At 57.2% G+C, this 27159-nt stretch overlaps 1 protein-coding gene and 1 long non-coding RNA gene across 3 annotated transcripts in view; one reads left to right on the forward strand and one right to left on the reverse strand.

Moving 5' to 3' along the window:
• Positions 1-239: 239 nt before the first annotated feature.
• On the forward strand, positions 240-2126 carry LOC130257561 (uncharacterized). The gene is made up of 2 exons (XR_008841344.1): positions 240-789; positions 1629-2126. It is a non-coding gene; the product is annotated as an uncharacterized LOC130257561 (long non-coding RNA).
• Positions 2127-2214: 88 nt separating this feature from the next.
• Positions 2215-27159, reverse strand: part of FRMD5 (FERM domain containing 5) — a 56679-nt gene continuing 31734 nt past the window's right edge. The window contains exons 2-14 of one of the 2 annotated variants that reach the window (XM_056500235.1): positions 20691-20795; positions 19983-20025; positions 19554-19632; positions 18030-18127; positions 16905-17028; positions 15436-15523; positions 12043-12131; positions 10937-11000; positions 9903-9994; positions 9051-9125; positions 8105-8173; positions 7584-7690; positions 2215-3142 (exon numbers count right to left, since the gene is read on the reverse strand). In XM_056500235.1, coding sequence (XP_056356210.1) covers positions 2571-3142; positions 7584-7690; positions 8105-8173; positions 9051-9125; positions 9903-9994; positions 10937-11000; positions 12043-12131; positions 15436-15523; positions 16905-17028; positions 18030-18127; positions 19554-19632; positions 19983-20025; positions 20691-20795 — 1605 coding nt within the window. In that variant the 3' untranslated portion in view covers positions 2215-2570. The remainder of the gene's footprint in view (positions 3143-7583; positions 7691-8104; positions 8174-9050; positions 9126-9902; positions 9995-10936; positions 11001-12042; positions 12132-15435; positions 15524-16904; positions 17029-18029; positions 18128-19553; positions 19633-19982; positions 20026-20690; positions 20796-27159) is intronic. The other variant, XM_056500236.1, reaches the window with a different exon arrangement.

Genomic DNA, 27159 nt, shown 5'->3' on the forward strand with positions numbered 1-27159 from the left:
CCAGGTGCATTTGTAAAACTGCTCCTGGAGTGCAGAAATGTGCCAGGGACTCACCTGCAGCTCTGGAACTCTCACTCCATTGAGAAGCTGCTACAAAACCACATTTCTCACAATTTGAGCTGTTTTCACTTGAGTAAAAAAAAACAGAATCATTCAACAAAGCTCATCCCAACTCTCCTTTTCATGATATTTAAATATTTATTTAAATTTAAAAATACTTTTCATGGCACCAATGATTTTATGCTAACTAAGGTATTGGATATGTAGAAAAAGGTACATTTTGCAGGAAAAAAAGATGTAACTTACAGTATTTGGCACATGAAAGGTTAATCTCTAGGTTTTCTTTATGAAAACTAAGAAATTCACATTTTCAGGTATTGTACTGTCTACTGCTGAAAGATGCAGTATGCTAGGACGAGATTCACGGGTTTCTGATCTCAGAACCTATGGAAACAACATTTTGATAGAAACACGGGTGAAACTAACAGGGCCTGAAACACGGGGCAGGGCCTGGGACAGACGGGAGAAACGTACGAGGAAAATCACCAATTCTGTGTTCTGCAGAAAAACAAAACGCTGGGTGGCAAGGCAGAGGTGAGGGGCTGGCACAGAGCCTCACCCCGGGAGAGCCACGGGGAGGGCCCAGGATGGAGCTGTGCTGTCACATCACACAGAACATCGCAGTGAGGAGAGGAGGAGGAGGAGGAGGAGGAGGAAGGACGACACTGCAGCGTTAACCCAGGGGAAAAACGTCACAACTGCATAGAAACATCAGCGCTATGGGCTGAGGTAGGAACACTACACTAAGAGTTACTTCTGCTATGTTGCATAAAACAGGATCACCAGGTAAAAAAAATCGCTCCTCCACCTCCTGGAGCCTTCCCAGGGAAATTCCTGGATCCTTTCCCTGGGGGGTCCTGGATCTTTCCCTGGGGGGGTTCCTGGATCCTTCCCAGGGGGGTTCCTGGTTCCTTCCCAGGGGGTTCCTGGATCATTCCCAGGGGGTTCCTGGATCATTCCCAGGAGATTCCCGGATTCCTCCCAGGAGATTCCTGGATCCCTCCCTGGAGATTCCTGGATCCTTCCCTGGATGTTCCCGGATCCCTCCCAGGGGTTCCTGGATCTTTCCCAGGGATTCCCAGATCCCTCCTGGGGGTTCCTGGATCCCTCCTGGGGGTTCCTGGATCCCTCCCAGGGGGTTCCTGGATTTTTCCCTGTGGGGGTTCCTGGATCCCTTCTGGGGGATTCCTGCATTGTTCCCAGGAGGTTCCTGGATCTTTCCCAGGGATTCCCAGATCCCTCCCGGGGTTCCTGCCTTGCTCTGCAGCCAGGGCTGGACCCCAGCCCCTCCTCAGGCCTTGCTGTGCTGGGCCATGGCCTGGGCAGGGGGCTGTGCCCCCCATGGACCTCTCCCCTTATTGCAGTGACGAGGAGCCCGTGTGCCCCACGTCCCCTGGGTGCTGGATGCTCAAACACAACGCGGACATCAGGCTTTGTAAAACTGCAGTTATGGCCCCAGCTTACAGAAAAATCTCTCCCTGAGATGAAATTAAACTTGCTCAACTGGTTTTTTACTTTTTTTTTTTTTTTTTTTTTTTTTTCTGCTATGTCCAACCTGTCACCCCAAGCTGACCAGAACTGGCTGTTATTGCTCCCTGTGGATGGGCTGCTGCTCCTGGTGACCAACAGTCCCGGGGTCGCCTCCCATGAGTTGGGTTTATTGACTTGCACTCAAAGGTTGAAGGTGTCCCTTGGCTTCTCCAGTGTCACCTGCTTCTGAACTTGTGTCCTCTTGGCAAGAGTCCCAAAACCAGAGTCCTTGTGTGTGCCAAACCTGGCTGGTGTTGGGCTTGGTGTTGGTTCACTCAAACCATTGCTCACTGGGAGCCGCTCGGTCCCGGCACCCACGGTCACCCCATCCGTAAAGTAAAAAAAGACTGGATTAGATTTGATAACAAAATAGCATTTCCTTGTTAAAATAGACCTTGAAATGTCTCTTTTGTTTGTTGGGTTTTTTTTGTTCTTTTTGCTTGGTTTTTTGTTTTTTTTTACAAAACAGGTACGCCTGGCGGAGGGTAGAGGTCATCCCAATAAATGTGACACAGTCGCTGCAGCTCCACGTCCCCTGGCTTGACACTCCCCTGCCCTCGGGGGCAGCGATGCTTCCAAGGCTTAAAAACAGCGGAGAAGGGGCGAGTCCGCGGCAGGGCGAGGGCAGCGGGGTGTCCCGTGTCACCTTGTGTCACTCGTGTCACCGGGAGGAGCTGCGCCGAGGGGGAGGGCGGGGGGCGGCACAGCGCGGATCCAGCGCCCCGACAGTGCACGGGTGTGAAATTCACCTCGGCAGCACCAGCGCTGCAGCTCCGGGGGCTCGGCGTGAGCTCCCCGCCCGGTGCTCCCCAGGTCGGGAGGGACGGGGGGCTGCGGGGTGCCCGCGGGGAGCAGGGGGCTGCCAGGGCTGCGCCCACCCTCCTCTTCCTCCCGGACAGCCCTGCCCGGCCGGCCGGGCTCTGGCTCGGGGGGTCACTGAGGGTCCCGCAGCTGCTGGCCCCCCGCGCCGCCTCCTGCCTTCAGGTGTCAATGAGCAGGCTTACCACGGCGCGGAGCTTGCAGGCAAACCATCGCCTGAGGGGACAAAAGTATTGGTAATGGAACTGCTCGAACTCTGGGGTCTGGCGGATATCGCGGAAAAAGGCAGTGTCAAGGTCGGACTCGGTAAGGACGATCAGGAGGAGGAGCAAAACAAACAGGAGTCCAACTGTCACAAGGAGCAAACGGAGGACACTTAAAAGAAACTTATTCACCTGTTGGGCCTGTGCCGGCCCCAGGCCGGCGCCGCCCGGGCACAGCGCCCGCAGCTCGCCCTCCGCCTCGGCCGGCGTGCCCGCCTCCGACTCCTTCTCCTCCTCGATGCTGCAGGGCGCGCCGTTGGCCTGTCGCGACAGCAGCATCAGCTCCAGGCTGTGCTCGGCCACGGGCGTGGGCAGCACGCTGTCGGCGGGGCTGTAGCTCTCGTCGGCGATCACCGCCACCCGCTCGCTGCTGTCGGCGCGGCCGCCGCGCCCCGGCCCCGCCAGCGCCTCGCCCTGGGACGCGGAGCGCACCGGCGTGGAGTGCGCGCTGTCGCGGAGCGACTCCAGCCCTGGGGACACGGGGACACGAGGGTCAGGGGGGGTTCTGCACAGCAGGAGCGTCCCGCGCTGCCCGGCCCGCGTCCCCGCGGGAGCTGCTGCTGCTGCTGCTTGTTGGTCCTTGGGGACCTGCAGCCCCGGCACCCCCGGCACTGCCACACCCGCCTGTACCGGCACCGCGGCACGGCCCGGCTCGTCCACAGCTGTCACACACACCCGCGGGCTGTGGCTGCCCCCGGTGACAGTGACAGTGTCCCTTGATAGTGCCCCTGGTGACAGTGACAGTGCCCCTGGTGACGGTGCCAGTACCCCTGTTGCCAGCGTCCCTGGTGACAAGTGATAGTGCCCCTGGTGACTGTCCCTGGTGACAGTGACTGTGCTCCTGGTGACAGTGTCCCTGCTTAACTGACAGTGACCCTGGTGACAGTGACAGTGCCCCTGGTGACAGTGACAGTGCCCTGGTGACACTGACAGTGTCCCTGGTGAGAGTAGCAGTGCCCTGGTGACAGTGCCAGTGGCCCCAGTGACAGCGCCCTGGCAGCTGCCCGCAGTGCATGGGGCCCTGGGGAGCGCAGGGAGGGGTGGCAGTGCTGGGAGCCCCGGGTGGGAGGTGCACAAAGGGCTGTGCTGCTCTGGCAGGGGTGGCTGTCCCCAGACACACGCAGGGACACGTCCCCAGCACGTGCAGGCGCCCCTGCAGCACAGGCTGCTCTGAGCTCACACAGACCCTCTGGCCCGGCCCACAGCGAGCAGGAGCCGTGGCAGGAGCTGTGTGCCAGCCCCTGTGCCAGCTGCTAGCCCCTGTGCCAGCCCCTGTGCCAGCCTCTGTGCCAGCTGCCAGCCCCTGTGCCAGCCCCACCCCAGGCTGAGCTCTGTGCCAGGAGCTCCTGCCCCTACCAACATCTCCAAATCCCCAAATTCCAACAAACCACACACATTTGGGACTGTTCCAGGTAGTTCTGGCAGGGGCTGAGGGGGACAGGAGCTCTGCCATTGCAGGAGGGTGGCTGAAGGTCACGGTGGGGACCTGCTGGTCCCCAGGGCGGCTGGAGAGGGACAGGGCTGGCCAGGGGAAGAGCAGAGGCACTGAAGCACCCTGACACATTGTCACCTCCCGTCCTGGCTGCCAGGGGCACGGGCAGCACCCCGAGCTCATCCCGTGCATTCCCGGGGATTTGCAGCCTCCAGCCCAGCCCGGTGCAGTGAGTGCTGGGCTGAGAGGAGGGAGCTCCCCTCACCTGCCAGCTCTGCACCCTCCCCTCCCATGGGAACGCTCCCCAGGGCACCCCCCGTGTCCCCAGCACGGGGACAGCCGCTGAGGGGGTGCCACTGCTCCCACAGTGACAGCAGCGCTGCCCCCAGCCCCAAACCCTGCTGCTGTCTGCGCCCACTGACAGCAGAGCATTGGAAATCCTGGGAACTGGAGTCCAGCCCCACAGCCAGAGCTGCCCTGTGCTAACACCAGCCTGGAGTCCAGCCAGCCCAGAGACCCCAGCTCAGCCCCTGGCATGCATGTCCTGCATCCTGCATATCCTGCACCCACATTGCTGCATCCTGCATTGCTGCACCCTGGATTTCTGCATCCTGCACCCTGCATTTCTGAATCCTGCATTCCTTCACCCCCATTCCTGCATTTCCCATTCCTTCACCCCCATTCCTGCACCCCTGATTCCTGCATTTCCCATTCCTGCACCCCCATTCCTTCACTCTGCATTCCTGTACCTCCATTCCTGCCTTTCTCATTCCTGCATTTCCCATTCCTTCACCCCCATTCCTGCATTTCCCATTCCTGCATTTCCCATTCCTTCACCCCCATTCCTGCACCCCCATTCCTTCACCCTGCATTCCTGCATTTCCCATTCCTGCACCCACATTCCTGCACCCCTGATTCCTGCACCCCCATTCCTGTACCCCCATTCCTTCACCTCCATTCCTGCCTTTCCCATTCCTTCACCCCCATTCCTGCACCCACATTCCTGCACCCTGCATTCCTGCATTTCCCATTCCTGCACCCCCATTCCTTCACCCCCATTCCTGTACCCACATTCCTTCACCCCCATTCCTGCATTTCCCACTCCTGCCTTTCCCATTCCTTCACCCCCATTCCTGCATTTCCCACTCCTGCATTTCCCATTCCTTCACCCCCATCCCCACACCCCACCTGGCTACAGGTACCACAGTCCGTGGGGAGCCCCCTGCAGCCCCCAGCCCGTGCTGGCCCCGTGCAGCGTTACCTGGCCCAGGTGTGTCCCCGGGCGCGTCCCCGGCCGGCAGCAGCGGCAGGATGCCCAGGGCCCGGGACAGCAGGCGCGGCCCCAGCGCCAGCACCCGCACGCGCACGCCGCGGCAGCAGTGGTTGATCAGCCACAGGTGCACGCTCACCCGCGTCCTGATCCTCACCAGGCACCGCACCATGGTGGCACGGCTCGGGGCACGGCTCGGGGCACGGCTCGGGGCACAGCTCGGGGCACGGCTCGGGGCACGGCTCGGGGCACGGCTCGGGGCACGGCTCGGGGCACGGCTCGGGGCACAGCTCGGGGCACGGCTCGGGGCACGGCTCGGGGCACGGCTCGGGGCACGGCTCGGGGCACTGCGCCCGCCCTGCGCTCACAGCTATTTTGGGCTCCTTGTTCCCACAGCTCAGGGAGAGTGAGGGACAGCAGGGGGGTGGAACCAGCTCAGGGTGATTTATGTGGGAGGTGATTTCATGCTCTGGCTGCTCCCCAGCGGCGTGTGGGGCACAGACTGTCACATCTGACTGGTGACAGAGGTGACCCTGCCTGCTGCCACCCCCAAACCTGGCACAGCCACCAGCCCTGGGGTCCCGTGCTGGAATTAAATCCCGCCCTTGGGCGGGCAGGCAGGCCCTGTCCCTGCCCAGGACGGGACCCTGGGGCAGGGAACAGCCGTGTCACAGCCAGTGGGACACTGCTGTCACCAGCAGGTGACACAGCCACCGCCCCCAGCACGTCCCCAGCCCTGAGGGGACTCCACAGCTGCTCCCAGGGCTGTGCCTTGGCCAGATGTTCTTCCCAGTGCATCCTGCACTGACACAGCCCCAGCACGGCAGCAGCAGGAACAGCAGATTTCTGGGGACAAGGCACTGGGGACAAGGCCTCAGCTAGGGGTGTGTGTGTGTGCAAATGTGTGTGTGTGTACCTGTGTCTGTGCACCTGTATCTGTGTGTACCTGTGTCTGTGTGTGTGTCCAAACGTGTGTGTGCACGTACGTGTGTCTGTGTGCATCTCTGTCTGTGTACCTGTGTGTACCTGTGTCTGTGCACCTGTATCTGTGTGTACCTGTGTGTGTGTGTGTGTCCAAACGTGTGTGCGCACGTACCTGTGTCTGTGTGCATCTCTGTCTGTGTACCTGTGTGTCTGTACCTGTATCAGTGTGTACCTGTGTCTGTGTGTGTGTCCAAACGTGTGTGTGCACGTACGTGTGTCTGTGTGCATATCTGTCTGTGTACCTGTGTGTACCTGTGTCTGTGCACCTGTATCTGTGTGTACCTGTGTGTGTGTACCTGTGTCTGTGTGTGTGTCCAAACGTGTGTGCGCACGTACCTGTGTCTGTGTGCATATCTGTCTGTGTACCTGTGTGTACCTGTGTCTGTGCACCTGTATCTGTGTGTACCTGTGTCTGTGTGTGTGTCCAAATGTGTGTGTGCACGTACCTGTGTCTGTGTGCATCTCTGTCCCTGTACCTGTGTGTCTGTACCTGTATCTGTGTGTACCTGTGTCTGTGTGTGTGTCCAAACGTGTGTGCGCAGGTACCTGTGTCTGTGTGCATATCTGTCTGTGTACCTGTGTGTACCTGTGTCTGTGCACCTGTATCTGTGTGTACCTGTGTCTGTGTGTGTGTCCAAATGTGTGTGTGCACGTACCTGTGTCTGTGTGCATATCTGTCTGTGTACCTGTGTGTCTGTACCTGTATCTGTGTGTACCTGTGTCTGTGTGCCCGTGCCCATGTGTGTGTACATGCACAGGTGTGTGTGTACCTGTACCTGTGTGTACCTGTGTGTGCGTACCTGTGTCTGTGTGTATGTGCACAGGTGTGTATCTATCTGTGTACATGCACAGGTGTGTGTGTGTGTGTGTGTGTGTCAGGTGTGTGTGTGTGTGTGTGTACCTGTGTCCCTGTGTGTGTACCTGCTCAGGTGTGCATGTTCCCACCCCATGCCCCTTGTCCTACCTTCCATGATGGAGATGTGCACGGCTCTCTGCCGGGTGTGTACCTGTGTGTGTGTGTACCTGTGTGTGTGTGTGTACCTGCTCAGGTGTGCATGTTCCCACCCCATGCCCCCTGCCCTACCTTCCATGATGGAGATGTGCACGGCTCTCCGCCGGGTGTGTACCTGTACCTGTGTGTGTACCTGTGTGTGTACCTGCTCAGGTGTGTGTGTACCTGTGTGTGTACCTGCTCAGGTGTGCGTGTTCCCACCCCCTGCCCTACCTTCCATGATGGAGATGTGCACGGCTCTCCGCCGGGTGCGGGGGACGCTGCTCAGCCGGGGGCCGTGTGTGATGGACGGGCAGCTGCGGCTCGGCACCAGCCCGGCCCTGGGGGACACGACAGGACAGGGTCAGGGACACGACAGGACAGGTCAGGGACAGGGACAGGACGGGTCAGGGTTAGGGACAGGACAGGGTCAGGAGAAGACAGGACAGGTCAGGGTCAGGGACAGGACAGGTCAGGGTCAGGGTCAGGGTCAGGACGGGACAGGTCAGGGTCAGGGACAGGACAGGGTCAGGGTCAGGACAGGACAGGATGGGTCAGAGTCAGGGTCAGGACGGGTCAGGGACAGGGACAGGACAGGTCAGGGACAGGGTCAGGGTCAGGGACAGGGACAGGACGGGTCAGGGACAGGACAGGACAGGTCAGGGTCAGGGACAGGGACAGGGTCAGGACAGGTCAGGGTCAGCGCTGCAGGCACAGCCCTGGCCCTGCCCCCCGCAGCCCTGCCCCGCTCTCACCGGTGAATCTCGGGCGGTTCCCTCTTGATCTTGGCGCTGGACTCCATCACCTCCTTGGCCACGCGGCCGCTGCGGGTGGGGCAGAGCAGCACAGTGAGCCAGAGCACAGGACACACCCAGAGACACACACAGCTCACACGGACACACCCAGAGACACACACAGCTCACACGGACACACCCAGAGCTCAGTGACACACCCACAGCTCACAGGGACACACCCAGAGCTCACAGGGACACACCCAGAGACACACACAGCTCACAGGGACACACCCAGAGACACCCACAGCTCACACGGACACACCCAGAGCTCAGTGACACACCCAGAGCTCACAGTGACACACCCAGAGCTCACAGGGACACACCCAGAGCTCACACGGACACACCCAGAGACACCCACAGCTCACAGGGACACACCCAGAGACACACACAGCTCACAGGGACACACCCAGAGCTCAGTGACACACCCAGAGACACACACAGCTCACACGGACACACCCAGAGACACACACAGCTCACAGGGACACACCCAGAGCTCAGTGACACACCCAGAGACACACACAGCTCACACGGACACACCCAGAGACACACACAGCTCACAGGGACACACCCAGAGCTCAGTGACACACCCAGAGACACACACAGCTCACACGGACACACCCAGAGACACACACAGCTCACAGGGACACACCCAGAGCTCAGTGACACACCCAGAGCTCACAGGGACACAGTGACACATCCAGAGATCAAAGAGTGACACAGGGACACAGGGACACATCCAGAGCTCAAAGAGTGACACAGAACCACACTCACAGTGACACAAGGACACACCTATAGCTCACACAGTGACACACCCACAGGGACACACCCAGAGCTCACAGGGACACACCCCAAGCTGACAGTGACACACCCACAGTGACACAGTGACAGTGCCACCCCCAGCCCTCACCTGTAGCGGAAGCGGCTGCCCTTGAAGAACAGGTTGCTGCTGGACACCGTCCGCACCTGGCTCGACTTCTCCAACCTGCAACCAACAGCAGCAGCTCTGAGAGCCCTGCCGGGCTGGGCTGGTGACAGCACACTGCCCTGGGGGGACAGTGTCACTGGGGGTGAGGGACACAGCCCTGGGGGGACAGTGTCACTGGGGGTGAGGGACACAGCCCTGGGGGGTCAGTGTCACTGGGGGTGAGGGACACAGCCCTGGGGGGACAGTGTCACTGGGGGTGAGGGACACAGCTCTGGGGTGTCACTGGGGGTGAGGGACACAGCCCTTGGAGGACAGTGTCACTGGGAGTGAGGGACACAGCCCTGGGGGGACAGTGTCACTGGGGGTGAATGCTGGTGGCACTGACCCCAGCCCTGCCCTGCCCAGGGACCCCGGGCAGGCTCTGACCCCTGCAGCTGGGGGCACAGGCTGGGTCCCCACGCTGCCCCAGGGGTGCCCAGCCACGGTGACCCACTGGCACCAGCAGCCACAGGGAGATCTGAGCAGCAGCACTGCAGCTCCAGGAGGGAAAGCTGCTGATTGCAGCTGCTGATTGCAGAACTCCCGGTGGGAATGCATCCCCTGCCCTGCTCGCAGCTTGATGATTAAAATAAAACTCATTACAAGCACAGGGAGGCCTGGGTGCTGCTTGGCATTCCAGGATTCATCCCAAGTAATCAGTTACAACTGATGGAAGTCTGCTGTGGAGGGATGAGCACAGAGACCATCCCGGGGTGATTTTGGGGCTCTGCCAGTGACCAGCCCAGGGCTGGCAGCACCCGGGGGCTGCAGGACACCCCTGAGAGCAGAACTCACTTGTAGAACGCCTGGTTCTCGATCCCACACTTCCAGAGGTGCTTGCAGGCTTCTGGCGTCGGGGCAAAGTAGGTGAGAACAATTTTCTTCTCCTGGAGGAGACAGACAGGGAGTCAGGGAGAGCAGGGGGGCTCATCCCACAGGCAGGAGGGAGCAGGCAGGGCTGGAGCGGCCCTGGCACAGCCAGTCCTGCTCTGGAGGTTGGGATCAGCCTGGAGGGATGGGCAGAGCTCCCACTCTGCTCCCAGCCTTTGGGAACAGCCAGAAACAGAAAATCCCAGCGGGGAGCCAAGTGCAGCCAGAGCTGTTCTGGCTGAGGGGTGATGGAAATGAGTACAGGGAATGATCCTGAGGGAGGGCACGGCCAGGAGCTGTGCTGGGGCTGAGGGGGCAGTGCCAGCTCTGGGCAGCAGCAGGAGCAGGGAGGGACCCCAGCACTGCCATGCCCAGGTGATGCTGTGCCATGCCCAGGGTGATGCTGTGCCCAGGGTGATGCTGTGCCCAGCCCAGGGTGATGCTGTGCCCAGGGTGATGCTGTGCCCAGCTCAGGGTGATGAGTGCCCAGCCCAGGTGATGCTGTGCCCAGCCCAGGGTGATGCTGTGCCCAGGGTGATGCTGTGCCCAGCCCAGGGTGATGAGTGCCCAGCCCAGGTGATGCTGTGCCCAGCCCAGGGTGATGCTGTGCCCAGGGTGATGCTGTGCCCAGCCCAGGGTGATGAGTGCCCAGCCCAGGGTGATGCTGTGCCATGCCCAGGGTGATGCTGTGCCCAGCCCAGGGTGATGCTGAGCCCAGCTCAGGGTGATGCTGTGCCATGCCCAGGGTGATGCTGTGCCCAGCCCAGGGTGATGCTGTGCCCAGCTCAGGGTGATGCTGTGCCATGCCCAGGGTGATGAGTGCCCAGCCCAGGGTGATGCTGTGCCATGCCCAGGGTGATGCTGTGCCCAGCCCAGGTGATGCTGTGCCCAGGGTGATGTGTGCCCAGCCCAGGGTGATGCTGTGCCCAATTTGTGCCACAGGAAAGGGAAGCACTCACCTCCTTCTGGCTCACATACAGGTAGAAAGTTTTCCCTTCGAATTTCATCTTGGTCACCTCGTTCCTGCAGGGACAAGGACGGGCAGTGGGAGCTGTGGGGAGCCCAGAGCAAGCCCAGAGCAGAACTAACCCAAACCTGAACTAACCCAGGGCAGAACTAACCCAAACCTGAACTAACCCAGGGCAGAACTAGCCCAGGGCAGAACTAACCCAGGGCAGAACTAACCCAGGGCAGAACTAACCCAAACCTGAACTAACCCAGGGCAGAACTAACCCAAACCTGAACTAACCCAAACCTGAACTAACCCAAACCTGAACTAACCCAGGGCAGAACTAACCCAAACCTGAACTAACCCAAACCTGAACTAACCCAGGGCAGAACTAACCCAGGGCAGAACTCACCCAGCCCAGAACTAACCCAGCCCAGAGCTGAACTAACCCAGCCCTGAACTAACCCAGCCCAGAACCAACCCAGCCCAGAACCAACCCAGCCCAGAGCAAGCCCAGCCCAGAGCAAGCCCAGCCCAGAGCAAGCCCAGCCCAGAGCAAGCCCAGAGCAGAACTAACCCAGGGCAGAACTAACCCAGCCCAGAACTAACCCAGCCCAGAACTAACCCAGCCTAGAGCTAACCCAGCCCAGAGCTCACCCAGCCCAGAACCAACCCAGCCCAGAACCAACCCAGCCCAGAGCTCACCCAGCCCAGAACCAACCCAGACCAGAACTAACCCAGACCAGAACTAACCAGACCAGCCCAGAGCTCACCCAGCCCAGGGCAGGAGGGGGAGCTCAGCACCTGGGCTGCTTTACTGCAGATTTCAGGACTTTTGTGGCCATTTTTAGGATGATTTTTGGCGGTTTTGGCCATTCAACATGTGATTTTCAGCAGATTTTTCTCCCAGCCCATTCCCTCAGAAATCCCTGGAACCTGGCTGGTTTTGGGACCATTTGGGTGTTTTAGTGCAATTTTAGCACTTTGGCACCATTTCTCCTGTGATTTGTGGGGAATTTTGTGTTTCCCAGTGCGAGTTTTTGAGGGATTTGACTGGGCTGTTCAGGCTGAATTTTCCCTGATGCTTTTCCCAATTATCTGAGCTCCTGAACTCACCACTTGATGAAGTGAACTCTCTTGTTCCCCTGCAGCACCACGAAGCCAAAGGGGGTGAAGGCCAGGAACGCTGCATTGCCAGACACATCCTGCAAGGACACAGCCAGGGCTGGTGGCCACCAGGCTCCACTCTTACCTGCATCCTCTTTATTTATTTATTTATTTATTTATTTATTTATTTATTATTATTATTATTATTATTATTATTATTATTATTATTTTCATTACATTACATTATATTATATTTATTTTATTATATTTATTATACAAATAATTTTAAATAATTTTATATATAATATACTATTATATACTATTAAATTATATACTATTATATATATACTATTATATACTATTATATTATATACTATTATATTATACTACATTACATTATATTATTATATTGCATTATACATATATATTATATATAATTATATCTTATTAATATATTATTATATTAATATAATACCATGTTATAGTTCTTGCAACTCATATTTATTTATTGGTAAATATCTTGACTATACTATTGGTATATATATCATGACTATATATATATACACACTATATATTTATTCTATAGATACATCTATATATACATTCTATATCTACATTTGGTGTGTATAATTACTGTAATATATTTAGTTTATAGTTATTATAGCTTTCTATAGTTTAATGTGGTTATTTATGATATTATCTCAGAATACCCCGAGTCGGGAGGGACCTGCTGACGTGCAAATCCTAAATATACAAATATTATAAATAGCAGGGAACAGAACATGATAACCCCCAGCTGCTGCTCCTCCCGGAGCCCTGCCCGGCCCGGGGCACCCAGCCAGCCCCGCCCCACTAATTAACGCCAGAATTAATTGGCACCAGCCCGGGGGGGGTCAGCACCCTCCTGCCCTGCCCAGGAAAGGAAAATCTTCCTCTGGTTCGTTTTTTGGGAGGAAACGCCCTGGAAACGTCACAGGAGGGAGTGAAGGGACCCTGAGCTCACAACAGCCCCTCACCCAAACTTCTCCACGGTCCACTGGAGAAGAGAGAGCAGAATCGTTTCATTAATTAAATAATTAAACCTCCATTTAATTGAAAAATTTTGGGTTTCCAGGTCCTTTAAGCACAACAGCAGCTCCTGATGAGTGGGGCAGAATTCTGCTGGTAAACACACAAGTGTGGGTTTGTCCTGAGCTGTTATGAGAACATTAATAGTGTAAATCAGAACATTAATTAGTGTAAATCAGAACATTAATTAGTGTAAATCAGAATGTTAATTAGTGTAAATAAGAACGTTAATTGGTGTTAATCAGAACACTAATAGTGTAAATCAGAACATAAATTGGTGTAAATCAGGACATTAATAGTGTAAATCAGAACATTATTGGTGTAAATCAGAACATTAATAGTGTAAATCAGAACATAAATTAGTGTAAATCAGAACATTAATAGTGTAAATCAGGACATTAATAGTGTAAATCAGAACATTATTGGTGTAAATCAGAACATTAATAGTGTAAATCAGAACATAAATTAGTGTAAATCAGAACATTAATAGTGTAAATCAGAACATTATTGGTGTAAATCAGAACATTAATAGTGTAAATCAGGACATTAATAGTGTAAATCAGAACATAAATTAGTGTAAATCAGGACACTAACAGTGTAAATCAGAACACTAATAGTGTAAATCAGAACATTAATAGCGTAAATCAGGACACTAATAGTGTAAATCAGAACATTAATAGTGTAAATCAGAACATTATTGGTGTAAATCAGAACATTAATAGTGTAAATCAGGACATTAATAGTGTAAATCAGAACATTAATAGTGTAAATCAGAACATTAATAGTGTAAATCAGGACATTAATAGTGTAAATCAGAACATAAATTAGTGTAAATCAGGACACTAACAGTGTAAATCAGAACACTAATAGTGTAAATCAGAACATTAATAGCGTAAATCAGGACACTAATAGCGTAAATCAGGACACTAATAGTGTAAATCAGAACATTAATAGTGTAAATCAGAACATTAATAGCGTAAATCAGGATATTAATGGTGTAAATCAGAACACTAATAGTGTAAATCAGAACATTAATAGTGTAAATCAGGACATTAATAGTGTAAATCAGAATTAATGGTGTAAATCAGGACACTAATAGTGTAAATCAGGACACTAACAGTGTAAATCAGGACACTAACAGTGCAGATCTGTTCGGCAGTTTTGCAGTGAGGGGTGGCAGTTCCTGACCCCAGCAGTGACACTCACAGCTGCTGGTGAGACATGCCCGGAGCAGAGCAGCCTCTGGGCGCTCAGAAACTGCCCAAACCTGGGAAACCTCCCAGCTCACCGCAGCTGTGCTCAGGGAGCTCGGCACGGGCACTGCCCGGAGGGGAATTCTCTTTGCTGGGCACCCCACATCCACCTGCAGGGCTGGGATCTCCGGAGGGGCCACAGCAGCGACTCCTCAGCCAGTAAAGAGAATTTCCAGAGCAAGCTGGGCTGCGGGCAGGCAGAGCCCGGGCTGGCAGTGCTGCTGCCCCTCTCTGAGCTGGCTCCTGCCTGCACCCACAGCTCTGCAGGAGGGGATGGACCCCGGCCACAGCTGTCCGTGCTGAGAGTGCTTTCCTGCAGCTTCCCTGAGCCTGGGGGGTCCCAGGGCATTCACATCCCTGAGAGCCCCGGGGGGGTCCCAGGGCATTAACAGCCCCCTGAGAGTCCTGGAGGGTCCCAGGGCATTCACAGCCCCCTGAGAGCCCTGGGGGCTCCCAGGGCATTCACAGCCCCCTGAGAGCCCTGGAGGGTCTCAGAGCATTCACAGCCCCCTGAAAGCCCTGGGGGGGTTCCCAGGATATTCACAGCCCCCTGAGAGCCCTGGGGGGGGTCCCAGGATATTCACAGCCCCCTGAGAGCCCTGGGGGCTCCCAGGGCATTCACAGCCCCCTGCTCTGATACCCTGGGAGGGGTCCCAGGGCATTAAACAGCCCCCTGAGAGTCCTGGAGGGTCTCAGAGCATTAACAGCCCCCTGAGAGCCCTGGGGGGGTCCCAGGGCACTCACACCCCCCCTGGGAGACCTGGAGGGTCTGAGAGCATTAACAGCCCCCTGGGAGTCCTGGGGGGGTCTCAGAGCATTAACATCCCCCTGCTCTGATACCCTGGTGGGGGTCTCAGGGCACTCACACTCCCCCTGGGAGCCCTGGAGGGTCTCAGGGCATTCACATCCTCCCTGCCCTTACACCCTGGGAGGTTTCAGAGCCCTCCCCACTGTCCTGGTGCTCTCACACAGCCCAGGGATGGGGCTGAGCGAGGCTCCCAGAGCCACTGGCAGGTGACAGAAGCCCCTGGGACAGTCCCTGGCCCCCACCCCCCAGGAAGGGCTTCAGGGGCTGCTGTACCTTGCACGGGTGAGGGTCCACCCCGTAGGTCTCCAGAGTCTGGGCTTTCCTGAGGAAATTCAGCTCTGAAGTGGCTGGTGTCTGCCCACTGCAGGAGGGAAAACAGGGAAAAAGAACATTCCATGGCAGACAGGGGGAAAGCAGCTACAGGGATGCTGGCAGTGATGGAGCATCAGCCACAGAACTTCAGATTCCCACCAGGATTTCAGAGTCAGCCTCAGATTCCCATCAGGATTTCAGATTCAGCCTCAGATTCCCATCAGGATTTCAGATTCAGCCTCAGATTCCCATCAGGATTTCAGAGTCAGCCTCAGATTCCCACCAGAGTTTTTAGCTTGCAGCCCAGCCCAGCCCATCCTCTCCTGGCAGCTCCATCCCCAGGAGCCCCTGCAGAGCCAGGGAAGGGTCAAAAGGCTCCTGCCAAGTTTAGGGGTGAGTTCCTAATTCCCAAATATCTGATGGGGGGAGGCAAGGGGAGCTCGGCAGCAGCCCCTGGCACGAGGACACAGCTCTGATGGGATTTTGGGAAGTGAGACCCACTGCCTGCCTGGGAACCCTCCAGGAACAGCTCCAGAGGCCCCAGAGGGCAGGAGGGGTGACAGGGTCACTGTCCCCAGCCCGGGCTGGGCTGGCTGAGGCTGGAGCAGGTCCCAGCTGGGGGTGACACACGAGGGGTGAGGGCTCAGGATTTCCTCCCCAAAGTCCCAGCCAGGGACAGAAGTGCTCTGAGCATCAGTGCCTGGGGTTGCAATGCAGGATGTGACAGAAATGTGAATTCTGTCCCACCTGTTACCCCAGCTGGGGCAGTGCCCCTGATCTCCTGACACACATTATCTGCTCATGGGCCATCTTTAAACCAGCTGGGCAATCATCTTTATCTTCCCACAGCCCATCCTCCCTCCAGGAGATATCTCCTGTTCATGGCCACTGAGTCCCAGGGCATGGCTGATAAAATTCCATCATCCCACTGGGAGATGCTCCAGCCAGGGGAGGAGCCAAGCCTTTCCTACCCAGATAAAAACTGACATTTGGGACACCAAGGCACCTTCTTTCCACTGGATCCCAGAGGAAAGCCAGACCTTTGCACATCATCCCTGGAGCTTCAGAGGAAACTGCACCTTCTCCAGGAGCACTGCTCCAGCTGAACCACATCTGCCCCTGCAGGAGGATGCAGCCACCATTGAATGGGACTGTGCCAACACCCTGACTGACTGACGGGTGTCAGCTTGGATTCTGACTCTGGCAGGGCTGGGATTGTTCTGTGTAATACTGCATTGCTATTTTAATTTTCCTAGTAAAGAACTGTTATTCCTAATTCCCATCTCTTTGCCTGAGAGCCCCTTGATTTCAAAATTACAATAATTTGGAGGGAGGGGTTTTCATTCTCCATTTCAAAGGGAATCTCCTGCCTTTACTGGCAGCCACCTGTCCCTAAACCAGGACAATCACCCCCCCCTCAGCTCCCCTACCTGAGCTCTGACTTGTGGATCTCTGCGATTTTCCTCTCCAGCTTCTCCGAGTGCTTGGGGAAGAACTGGAACTTGGAGCTGTAACCCTCGGGGTGCTTGCCTGGGTCGTAGTCCCCGATTTCAGCTGGGGGGAGACAGAGCAGTGGGGCAGGGCACAGAGCAGTGGGGCAGGGCACAGAGCACAGGGCAGGGCACAGAGCACAGCCCCAACACCCAGATTTTGGGTCTGTGTGGCAGCCCCTGGCAGCAGATGGACATTGCCCTGCATTTACTGACTGCCCTGGGCCCAGGGACACCAGGGATGTGCCCAGGGACGCCGTGCCTATGTCCAGGTGAGCCCAGGGACACCGTGCCCCTGTCCAGGTGTGCCCAGAGACGCCCTGCCCCTGTCCAGGTGTGCCCAGCGACACCATGCCCATGTCCAGGTGTGCCCAGGGACGCCGTGCCCCTGTCCAGGTGTGCCCAGGGACGCCCTGCCCCTGTCCAGGTGTGCCCAGGGACGCCGTGCCCCTGTCCAGGTGTGCCCAGGGACGCCCTGCCCCTGTCCAGGTGAGCCCAGGGATGCCCTGCCCCTGTCCAGGTGTGCCAAAGGACACTGTGCCCCTGTCCAGGTGTGCCCAGGGACGCCCTGCCCCTGTCCAGGTGTGCCCAGGGACGCCCTGCCCCTGTCCAGGTGAGCCCAGGGATGCCCTGCCCCTGTCCAGGTGTGTCCAGGGACGCTGTGCCCCTGTCCAGGTGTGCCCAGGGATGCCCTGCCCATGTCCAGGTGTGTCCAGCGACGCCCTGCCCCTGTCCAGGTGTGCCCAGGGACGCTGTGCCCCTGTCCAGGTGTGCCCAGGGATGCCCTGCCCCTGTCCAGGTGTGCCCAGGGACACCGTGCCCCTGTCCAGGTGTGCCCAGGGACGCCCTGCCCCCTGTCCAGGTGTGCCCAGGGACACCCTGCCCCTGTCCAGGTGTGCCCAGGGACGCCCTGCCCCTGTCCAGGTGTGCCCAGGGATGCCCTGCCCCTGTCCAGGTGTGCCCAGGGACGCCCTGCCCCTATCCAGGTGTGCCCAGCAGCCGTCCCACCCTGCCAGCCCAGGTGGGTGCTGCAGGTGCACTGGTGGGAGCCCGTTCCTGCCTTACCCTGCAGGATGTGGGCAGCCAGCAGAGCAGCATCTGACGTCTTGCACAGGAGCCTGCCGTGGTACAGATCCCTCTTGATCTGCAGGAACACCAAGTACCTGGGCACAGGAGGGGGGTTCTCTGTGAGCTGCCACCCAAACCACCCCATCAGCCACTTTAGCCATGGAGTGTCTGCAGACACTCACTGACATCCCCCCCAGCAGCACATTTACCCAGCACAGCACCTTCGGCTTCCCCATCACGTCATTTTCTCCTCCCCAAACTTTCTGTGCCCCTCTAGGTCCTGCTGTGTGCACCCACATCCCTCCTCTGCATCACCCAGATGGTTCCCCCAGCCCAGGGAAAAGGACAAACCCTGCTGGAAAAATTACATATTCCAATAAATTTCAAGCTAAGTTACATTTTGGGCTGCGTCATGTGGCATTTGGGAAAACCTTTAGCTGCTAAAACATAAGTCATGGAGTGAAGGAGCAAAATGGAGCACTCAGAAATGGATTTAAATAACCAGACTTGTACTCTGCAGTCCCTGGTCATGCCTCATTGCTCAAATCTGAGTTTATGATGAGGTAAACCATTAATTTGCACAGATAAAAGACATTAAAGAGAAATCTTGGTATTAATGTGGATTCAGTCCAGGGAAAAGTGAATTTTAAGCCTGGGCTCCAGCTGCAGCCCAGCTCAAAGGGCAGCTCCCTGCCTGGGGGGCGACAGAAGGCAGAGTTAGGTAAGGTCTGGGAGGAAATTCCTCTCTGCATTCCACCCCTGCCTTGGGCAGGGACACACAGGCCAGGCTGCTCCAGAGCCACCCTGACACGGGAGAATTTCTGCCCCACATCCCCCAGCCTGCCCCTGGCAGCGAGCAGATCCCATTCCCCTCGGCCTGGCACTGCAGACCCCTGCCCCAAATCCCTCTCAGATGTCAGAGACACAGCCAGGGTCACAGTCAGGGTGCTGTGACACAGCCAGGGTCACCCTGGGGGTGCTGTGACACTGCCAGGGTCACACTCAGGGTGCTGTGACACAGCCAGGGTCATCCTGGGGGTGCTGTGACACAGCCAGGGTCACCCTGGGGGTGCTGTGACACAGCCAGGGCCACCCTGGGGGTGCTGTGACACAGCCAGGGCCACGCTAAGTCCCCACACCCACAGCAGGAACAGTCCCACACGGCGCTGTTGGAACCCCCGCTCCCGTCGCTGTTTCCGGACCGCAGCCCGAGATGTCCCCGTGCCCCTGCCCCGCCTGTCCCCGTGCCCTGTCCCCGTGCCCCTGTGCTCCTGCCCTGTCCCCGTGCCCCGGTCCCGCCTGTCCCTGTGCTCCTGCCCTGTCCCCGTGCCCCTGTCCCGCCTGTCCCCGTGCTCCTGCCCCCGTGCTCCTGTCCCCGTGCCCCTGGCCTGTCCCCGTGCCCCTGTCCCCGTGCTCCTGCCGGTGCCCGGGCCCCTGCCCCGCCTGTCCCCGTGCCCCTGCCCTGTCCCCGTGCCCCTGCCCTGTCCCCGTGCTCCTGCCCTGTCCCCGTGCCACCCTCACCTGGTGATCTCCTCCTTCAGCGCCGCGGGGTCCGTGGGGTAGAACTTGACTCGGAAGCACATGGTGAAGGGCGGCTGGGCTGCGGGGACAGGGGCGCTGTGTCACCCCGGGCAGGGCTGTCCCCTCAGCCAGCTCAGGCGCGGGGTCCCGCCTGCCGCGCTCCCCCAGACCGCCCCGGGTAAAGCGGGACAGACTCTCCCGTCCCGGCCGCGGCAGGAGCGATGTCCCTGCTGGCTCTGCAGCTGCCACCCCTCCAGTGTCACCCACCACTCCTGTCCCGCTCCCCGTGCTGGCTGCGCCTGGCGGGGCCCGTCCCGCTCCCGGCCCACCAGAACACTTCTGGGGGAGGGAGGCTGGGGGCTGCCGGGGGGACAGGCTGAAAAACGGGAACATCCGGGATGGAAGGGGCACGGAGCCCGCAACACTCACCCCGCATCTGCTTCACAACCGACTTGGTGAACTCCAGCCAGTGCTGAAAGGAAAAGAAGCTCGTTAAAGGCTCGGGGGCCGCGAGCAGATCCCCTGTGGATGTCACATTTGTCTTTACTAACCAGCTGTGGATCTGCTGGTAGGTAAGGCGAGCACTGAGAAATAAAAGGTACAATGGGATGGATTCCACTGATTGATGAATGGGAAAAGATCTTTGCCTCTGCAAACAAACTGTAGGTTTGCTGGTAAATGAAATTGGATATCGGAAGATGAAAGAAGCAATGGTGGGGGGGAACATGAATTCTATAAGAATTAAAAATTAAAAGGGAGGGTTGTACATTAGAGGGGAATCTCAGGTGTCAGGTGTTTGGGAAGTCTGTGCCTCTCAAATACCTCAGCCCATGGGGAGAGAGAGGGAAAAGCGGCCGGGAAATTGGGATAAAAGGAGGCTGCGTCCTCCAAAAATCTGAGAGTCTCCCGGGGAATGCCCCACGGCCTCTCCCTTTATTGGAATAAAGCAAAAAGAACTCCTCTGTCTCCTTTCTGGACACAAACCTCTGGTGTTTGTGGATTCGTTTTCCTGACACCCGGACAAAGGAACGGAGCACCCCGAGCCCCCGGCCCTGCCTGAACCGGTCCCGTCCCAGTTTTCAGCTGCCAGGACCCGAGCCCCGCTCCCCGCCCGGCAGCACCGGCTCTCCGTCTCACCCTTTGCTTGTCGGGGTCCACGAAGCGGATGCCGAAATAATCCTTCTCCAGCAGGTTCAGGTGGTGGCAGAGAAGGTCGAACAGGTACTGGCCCTTGGCATCTCTCTGCGGGACAAGGAGCGTCAGCGGCAGCGCAGGAGGGCGGCGGGCAGAGCTGGGGCGTGAGCGGGGTCTGCAGCCCGGGAAGGGACCCCGAGGACGGAGCGAGCCCCACGCTGCTCCCCGTGCGACAATCCCGGCTCCGGAGCCACCTCTGCCTCTTAAAGCGGGGATGAAAACCCCCAGAACTACCCGACACCTGCCCGGGAGGAAATTTCGCACCTGAGGCAGCTGAGCGGGGAGAACATCACCCTGACACAACGCCCTGATAAAAAGCCGTGATAAAAAGCCCCGACTAAAAGCCGTGATAAAAAGCCCTGACAAAAAGCATTATCCCACCTACAGGACCGGCTCCTCATTATTCCTCTCTCCTCATCTCCAGCTTTGCCAAACCAAGGTCGGTTTTTGCGTTCAGCCCCCGGCGGTGGCTCCTGACCCCTCTGCTCTTAACAGAGATTTGGCCACCACACCCCAAAACTCCCCGGGTCCCCCCTTGGTCTGGGGGCTGCGAATCCCCTGCAAAGGGCCCGACGGAGCCGTTAATGCCGAATTTGGGCTCTCCCAGCGCCGCAGCCCCGGGTGATTCACAGCTCCGCCATCCCCGCGATCAAAGGCTGCTCCTGACACGGCGCTGCATCCTCGCTCGCCTGGAACGGCGCTTCCTGACAGATGCACGGAGCCGGGCGGTGTCTGATCAAACAGGAGCGGTATCGGATCAAACCAGCGGTATCTGATCACACAACACCGTTATCTGATCAAACCAGCGGTATCTGATCACACACCAGCGGTATCTGATCACACACCAGCGGTATCTGATCACACAACAGCGGTATCTGATCACACACCAGCGGTATCTGATCAAACAGGAGCGTTATCTGATCACACACCAGCGGTATCTGATCACACAACAGCGGTATCTGATCACACACCAGCGGTATCTGATCAAACAAGAGCGTTATCTGATCAAACACCAGCGGTATCTGATCAAACACCAGCGGTATCTGATCACACAACAGCGTTATCTGATCACACAACAGCGTTATCTGATCAAACCACAGCGGTATCTGATCACACACCAGCGGTATCTGATCACACAACAGCGGTATCTGATCACACAACAGCGGTATCTGATCAAACAGGAGCGTTATCTGATCAAACCAGCGGTATCTGATCACACAACACCGTTATCTGATCACACACCAGCGGTATCTGATCACACACCAGCGGTATCTGATCACACACCAGCGGTATCTGATCAAACCAGCGGTATCTGATCACACACCAGCGGTATCTGATCAAACAGGAGCGTTATCTGATCAAACCAGCGGTATCTGATCACACAACACCGTTATCTGATCAAACCAGCGGTATCTGATCACACACCAGCGTTATCTGATCACACACCAGCGGTATCTGATCACACTCACACTCGCACTGCCGCGGGGAGCCCCTCGGGACGGCACCGCCCGCTCGGATGTTTGTGCTGGAAATAAATCGAGTTTCACCCCGTGCCTGACCCGGCTGGGGCTGTGCCGGTCCCGGCTCCTTTGGAGGAACTTTTCCCGATGTCCAACCTGAGCATCCCCTGGCCCAGCTGAGGCCGTTCCCTCTCCTCCTGTCCCTGTCCCCGGGTCCCTCCTGCTGCCAGGGTGGGGGGACCGTGACCAGGGACCCCTGAGCCCTTTTCTCCAGCGCCTCCAGCTCTTCTCTAGACACAGGGCAGGAGCTCCAGGGCTTGGGACCATCACTGAGGGTCTGGAACCATCACTGGGGTTTGGAACCATCATTGGGGTTCTGGAAACATCACTGAGGGTTTGGAACCATCACTGGGGTCTGGGATCATCACTGGGGTCTGGGATCATCACTGGGGTTTGGAACCATCACTGGCGGTTCAGGAACCATCACTGAGGGTTTGGAACCATCACTGGGGTTCTGCTGCAGCCCCGCAGAGCAGCCCAGCTCCTGCAGGGGATGCACGGAGCTCCTGAACCATTCCCAGCCCCAGGGGCTGCTCCCCCGTGAGCTCCAGGCTCCCCTCCCTGCCCTGCCCTGCCCCGGGGCAGCACCGAGCCGGCAGAACTCCAGAACTCCAGAACTCCAGAACTCCAGAATTAATTCCTTCCTCTGCCACCGTCACAGGGGAGTTGCAGGGGAGGACAAAGCTGACACCCCCAGAGCCCGGGATCTGGTGGCAGTGTGAAACCAGGGACGGCATTACAGGAAAATGCTCCCTCTTTGATCTCCTAACTTGAATTAAACATATTCTAAATTAATCATTAGCAGGATGTCTTTCAGGAAATTATCCAAACTGCCTTTACAAATCACGACTTGAAAGAGCTCCCATTGCATAACAGCAGCTTAAATATTCCAGCTCTGGACCTTCACATGTTCTGATCAGATGGGACTCCAGGCTGGCTGCAGGATTTTGGGGTGAGCCTGGGGGGGCTGGGGGGAGAGCGCTGGGAGCCACGAGCCAGGCTGGCCCCAGTGCCAGCAGAACCTGGAGGGGAAGGACAGACAGACAGAGGGATTTCCATCTGAGCTCAGGACAGGCAGGGGCCTGGCCCCAGTGCCACGGGGATGGGAACTGGGCAGGAATTGTTCCTGGCACAGGGTGACAGAGCAGCTGGGGCTGCCCCTGGACCCCTGGAAATGGGCAGGGCACTGGGACACGCTGGGACACGCTGGGACACACTGGGGGACACTGGGACAGAATCAGGAACATTCACACACGCTGGGACACACTGGGATACACTGGGGGACACTGGGGGACATACTGGGACACACTGGGACAGAATCAGGAACCTTTCACCCTGCCAGGACCTCTCCCAGCTCCACACAGGGAGTTTTCAATGGATTCAGGAACGTGTCAGCCCCTGTCCCCCTGCAGCCTGCCCGAAATGGGGACAGCAGGGGCTGGAATTCTGTCAAAACCCTGCAAAGCTGCTGAGGATTAAGAGGAGAGTTGATAATCTGCAGTTTAAGTTTCCTTCATTAGGAACTTTCCTCCCCAGGAGCTTTATAAAGTCGTGGATCAAAGTGCCCAGATAAGAGCTGGGGACAGAAATGGCAGCGCCAGCGAGGATGAGAGAACAGGGAATTCACAGATGCTGTAAATGGAACAGGATTCCACTGGAGCTATGGAAACCCTTCTCCTTCCTCAGGTGGGCAGTGCCCTGAGCTCCTGCCTTCCCCAGAGCATCTCCTGCATCCCAGTGGGACAGGGGGACCAGTCTGGGTGTTCAGTGGGACTGGGGCAGGGATTCTGTGGGTTGGGTTGTTGGACAGACTCAGGAGCTCCCTGTTTTCTCTTCTTCAGGTTTGTATTCTGTTATGAGGGTGTGGGTGCAAGAGAGAGGGTGGGGATAAGGGCAAGGGGGTGAGAGAGAGCTTAGGGGTAAGGGGTAAGAGAGAGATTTCCCATTTACAATACAATAATTATTCTTCTATTTCATCTATTGTTTCAGAACTACTTGCCAGGCACTCACAAGATTTCTCTATTCCCTCCCCAACAGATAAGAGCAAGGGGGTGAGAGAGCTTAGAGAGAGATCAGAGGTGAGATTATGCCAACACCTCTATTTCAGAGCCAGGCACTCCCAGGATTGCTCCATTCCCTGCAGGCTGTTCCCTGGAGGGGAGCAGGTCCTGGCAGAGCTGGGGCTGGATGTGTTTGGAGCCCCTGGCAGGGTGGAAGGTGTCCCTGCCATGCTGGGCTGTTCTCTGAGCCAGCTCCAGTCTCAGGGACCCCCCCACGCCCCACACCCAGGAGGGGCTTGGGGACACTTGGGGACACCCCAGGTGTGCTCAGGGGTTTGTGGGCTGCTCCTCCCGTGCCTCGGGTGAATTCCAGAGCTGCCTGTGCTGTTCCTGCTCCCTGCAGGCTCTGCCCAGCCCTGCCTGCAGAGCCAGCATCCACCTTGCCCGCAGGTGACAGACCCTGGGCTTGTGCAGCACCGTGCTCAACCTGGAAAATGAACATTTAAACCAAATATTGCAGCCCAATTGCTGGAGAGGATCTCTTCAGGCTGGCACTGGAGCTGGAGGGGCTTTGATCTCTCCCGGCTCAGATGCTGCTGCCAAAGAGACTTAAGCTTAAAACTTCACTTTGTAAAATGGACTTTTTTTGACGGTTTCCTTAAAAAAAGAATAATCTCCTGCTAAGCTCAGGAAGCAGGGACGAGTGGGCAGCCCAGGAGGAGATTTCCAGCCCAAGCACTGCAGGAAGGAGCAGCTTTCAGCTGGAAACCCTGGGCTTGATCCGGGGGGGAAACGAGCCCCGGGAGGGGAAATGATGGGATGGGATAATGGGATGGGATAATGGGATGGGATAATGGGATGGGATAATGGGATGAGATAATGGGATGGGATAATGGGATGGGATAATGGGATGGGATGTGCCAGACCTTCCTTAGCCCTCCCCTGCCTGCTCCCGGCATGTGGGACACAAACTGTCCCCAAACCAGCCCCAGGGTGTCACAAACTGTCCTCAAACCAACTCTAGGGTGTCACAAACTGTCCTCAAACCAACTCCAGGGTCACACAAACTGTCCCCAAACAGCCCCAGGGTGTCACAAACTGGACCCACAGCCCCGGGTCACACCCCGGGGTGGGGCTGGAGGGGACGCTGAGCACCCCGCAGGGTGGAGGGACAGTTTAATTTGCTCGTACTCCCCAGTGTCCCCAAACTCTCGTTTCTGCACCCAAAAACCAGCGGGATAATTCAGTGTGAGCTGCGGGGCCGGCAGTGCCAGCCAGCCCTGGGCAAGCAGCAGAACCACGGGAGGGCTGCCCTGCACCCTCCTTCCGCCAGAACCCGACCAAGGGCTGCAAATTCTCCCCCAAATTATCCCCAGGACAGCTGTGCACCCTGCAGCCTCCTGGTGGGGTGGGGCTGTGGGGGTGCTCAGCTCACGCTTCCCGATTTACTAGAGCCAAAACCACAAAAATAATGAAAACCCCGACTGCAAACACGAGGCAAAACCCCAATTCAGACTCAAATCCCCAATTCAGACTCAAAACCCCAATTCAGACTCAAAACTAAAATCAGGTTGGAAAATAATGAATATTTCCATCTTCCAAGAGAGGAGCCCCCGAGCGAGGCAGAGCATTTATCTGCGAGCAGGAACGCCCGTGTGGGACCCGCCCGGAGCTGCAATCGCGCCGATTATCACGATATATCACGATAATGAACCCTGCTCTGCCCAGATTCTGTCCTGGGGGAGGCGGCACCGCTCCCTGAATATCAACAACGAGAACTCGGCTTTCCCCGGGTTTCGCTCACAGCAGAAGCCCAGGGAGCCCTTCGGAGGTGTAAACGATCCACACCGACAGAGGGGCAGAAAATTCCCGATAAATCTGGCGGAAATGAGACACGGGCAGCGCTGGGGGATGGAAACCCGCAGTGATTTTATCAAAAACCCCGAGGTGAGTGCACAGGTGAGGGCAGAGCCCAGGCTGGGGCTGGAAAAGCAAGAAATGTTTCCAGAAGGGCCCTGGGCAGCCCCTTGCTGGCGGGGGATGCTGTGGGAAGCAGGGATGCTGCCAGGAATCCCAGCAGGAGCGTGGGGGGCTGATCCCTGCTCCCCTTAACCCAGGGAAGGGACAGGGGTCAGAGCTGGGTATCCCAGCAGGGACAGGGGTCAGAGCTGGGTAACCCCAGCAGGGACAGGGACAGGGGTCAGAGCTGAGCATCCCCACAGGAACAGGGGTCAGAGCTGATCTAAACATCCCAGCAGGGACAGGGATCTGAGCTGAGCATCCCAGCAGGGACAGGGATCTGATCTGATCTAAACATCCCCGCAGGGACAGGGACAGGGGTCAGAGCTGAGCATCCCCACAGGGACAGGGATCTGATCTGGGCTGAGCATCCCCAGCAGGGACAGGGACAGGGATCTGATCTGGGCATCCCAGCAGGGACAGGGATCTGATCTGAGCATCCCCAGCAGGGACAGGGATCTGATCTGGGCATCCCAGCAGGGACAGGGATCTGATCTGATCTGGGCATCCCAGCAGGGACAGGGATCTGACACCATCCCCAGCAGGGACAGGGATCTGATCTGATCTGGGCATCCCAGCAGGGACAGGGATCTGACACCATCCCCAGCAGGGACAGGGATCTGATCTGGGCATCCCCACAGGGACAGGGATCTGATCTGATCACCTCCACAGGGACAGGGATCTGATGGCCCAGGGCCACCCCAGTGCCACCACCCCGGTGCCAGTCCCTCCTGGCCATTCCCAGGCGCTGTGCCAGTCCTGGCTCACCCCCCAGCCAGCCTCAAAACCCTGCGAACCCCAAGCCCAAAGCCTCACTTCCCATCCCAGGTGACTCAGAGCCAGCTCATCCCCGTTCCGCGCAGCTTTTCTGCC

This window comes from Oenanthe melanoleuca, chromosome 10 (genome assembly GCF_029582105.1).
Source record: "Oenanthe melanoleuca isolate GR-GAL-2019-014 chromosome 10, OMel1.0, whole genome shotgun sequence".
NCBI classification, from domain to species: Eukaryota; Metazoa; Chordata; class Aves; order Passeriformes; family Muscicapidae; genus Oenanthe; species Oenanthe melanoleuca.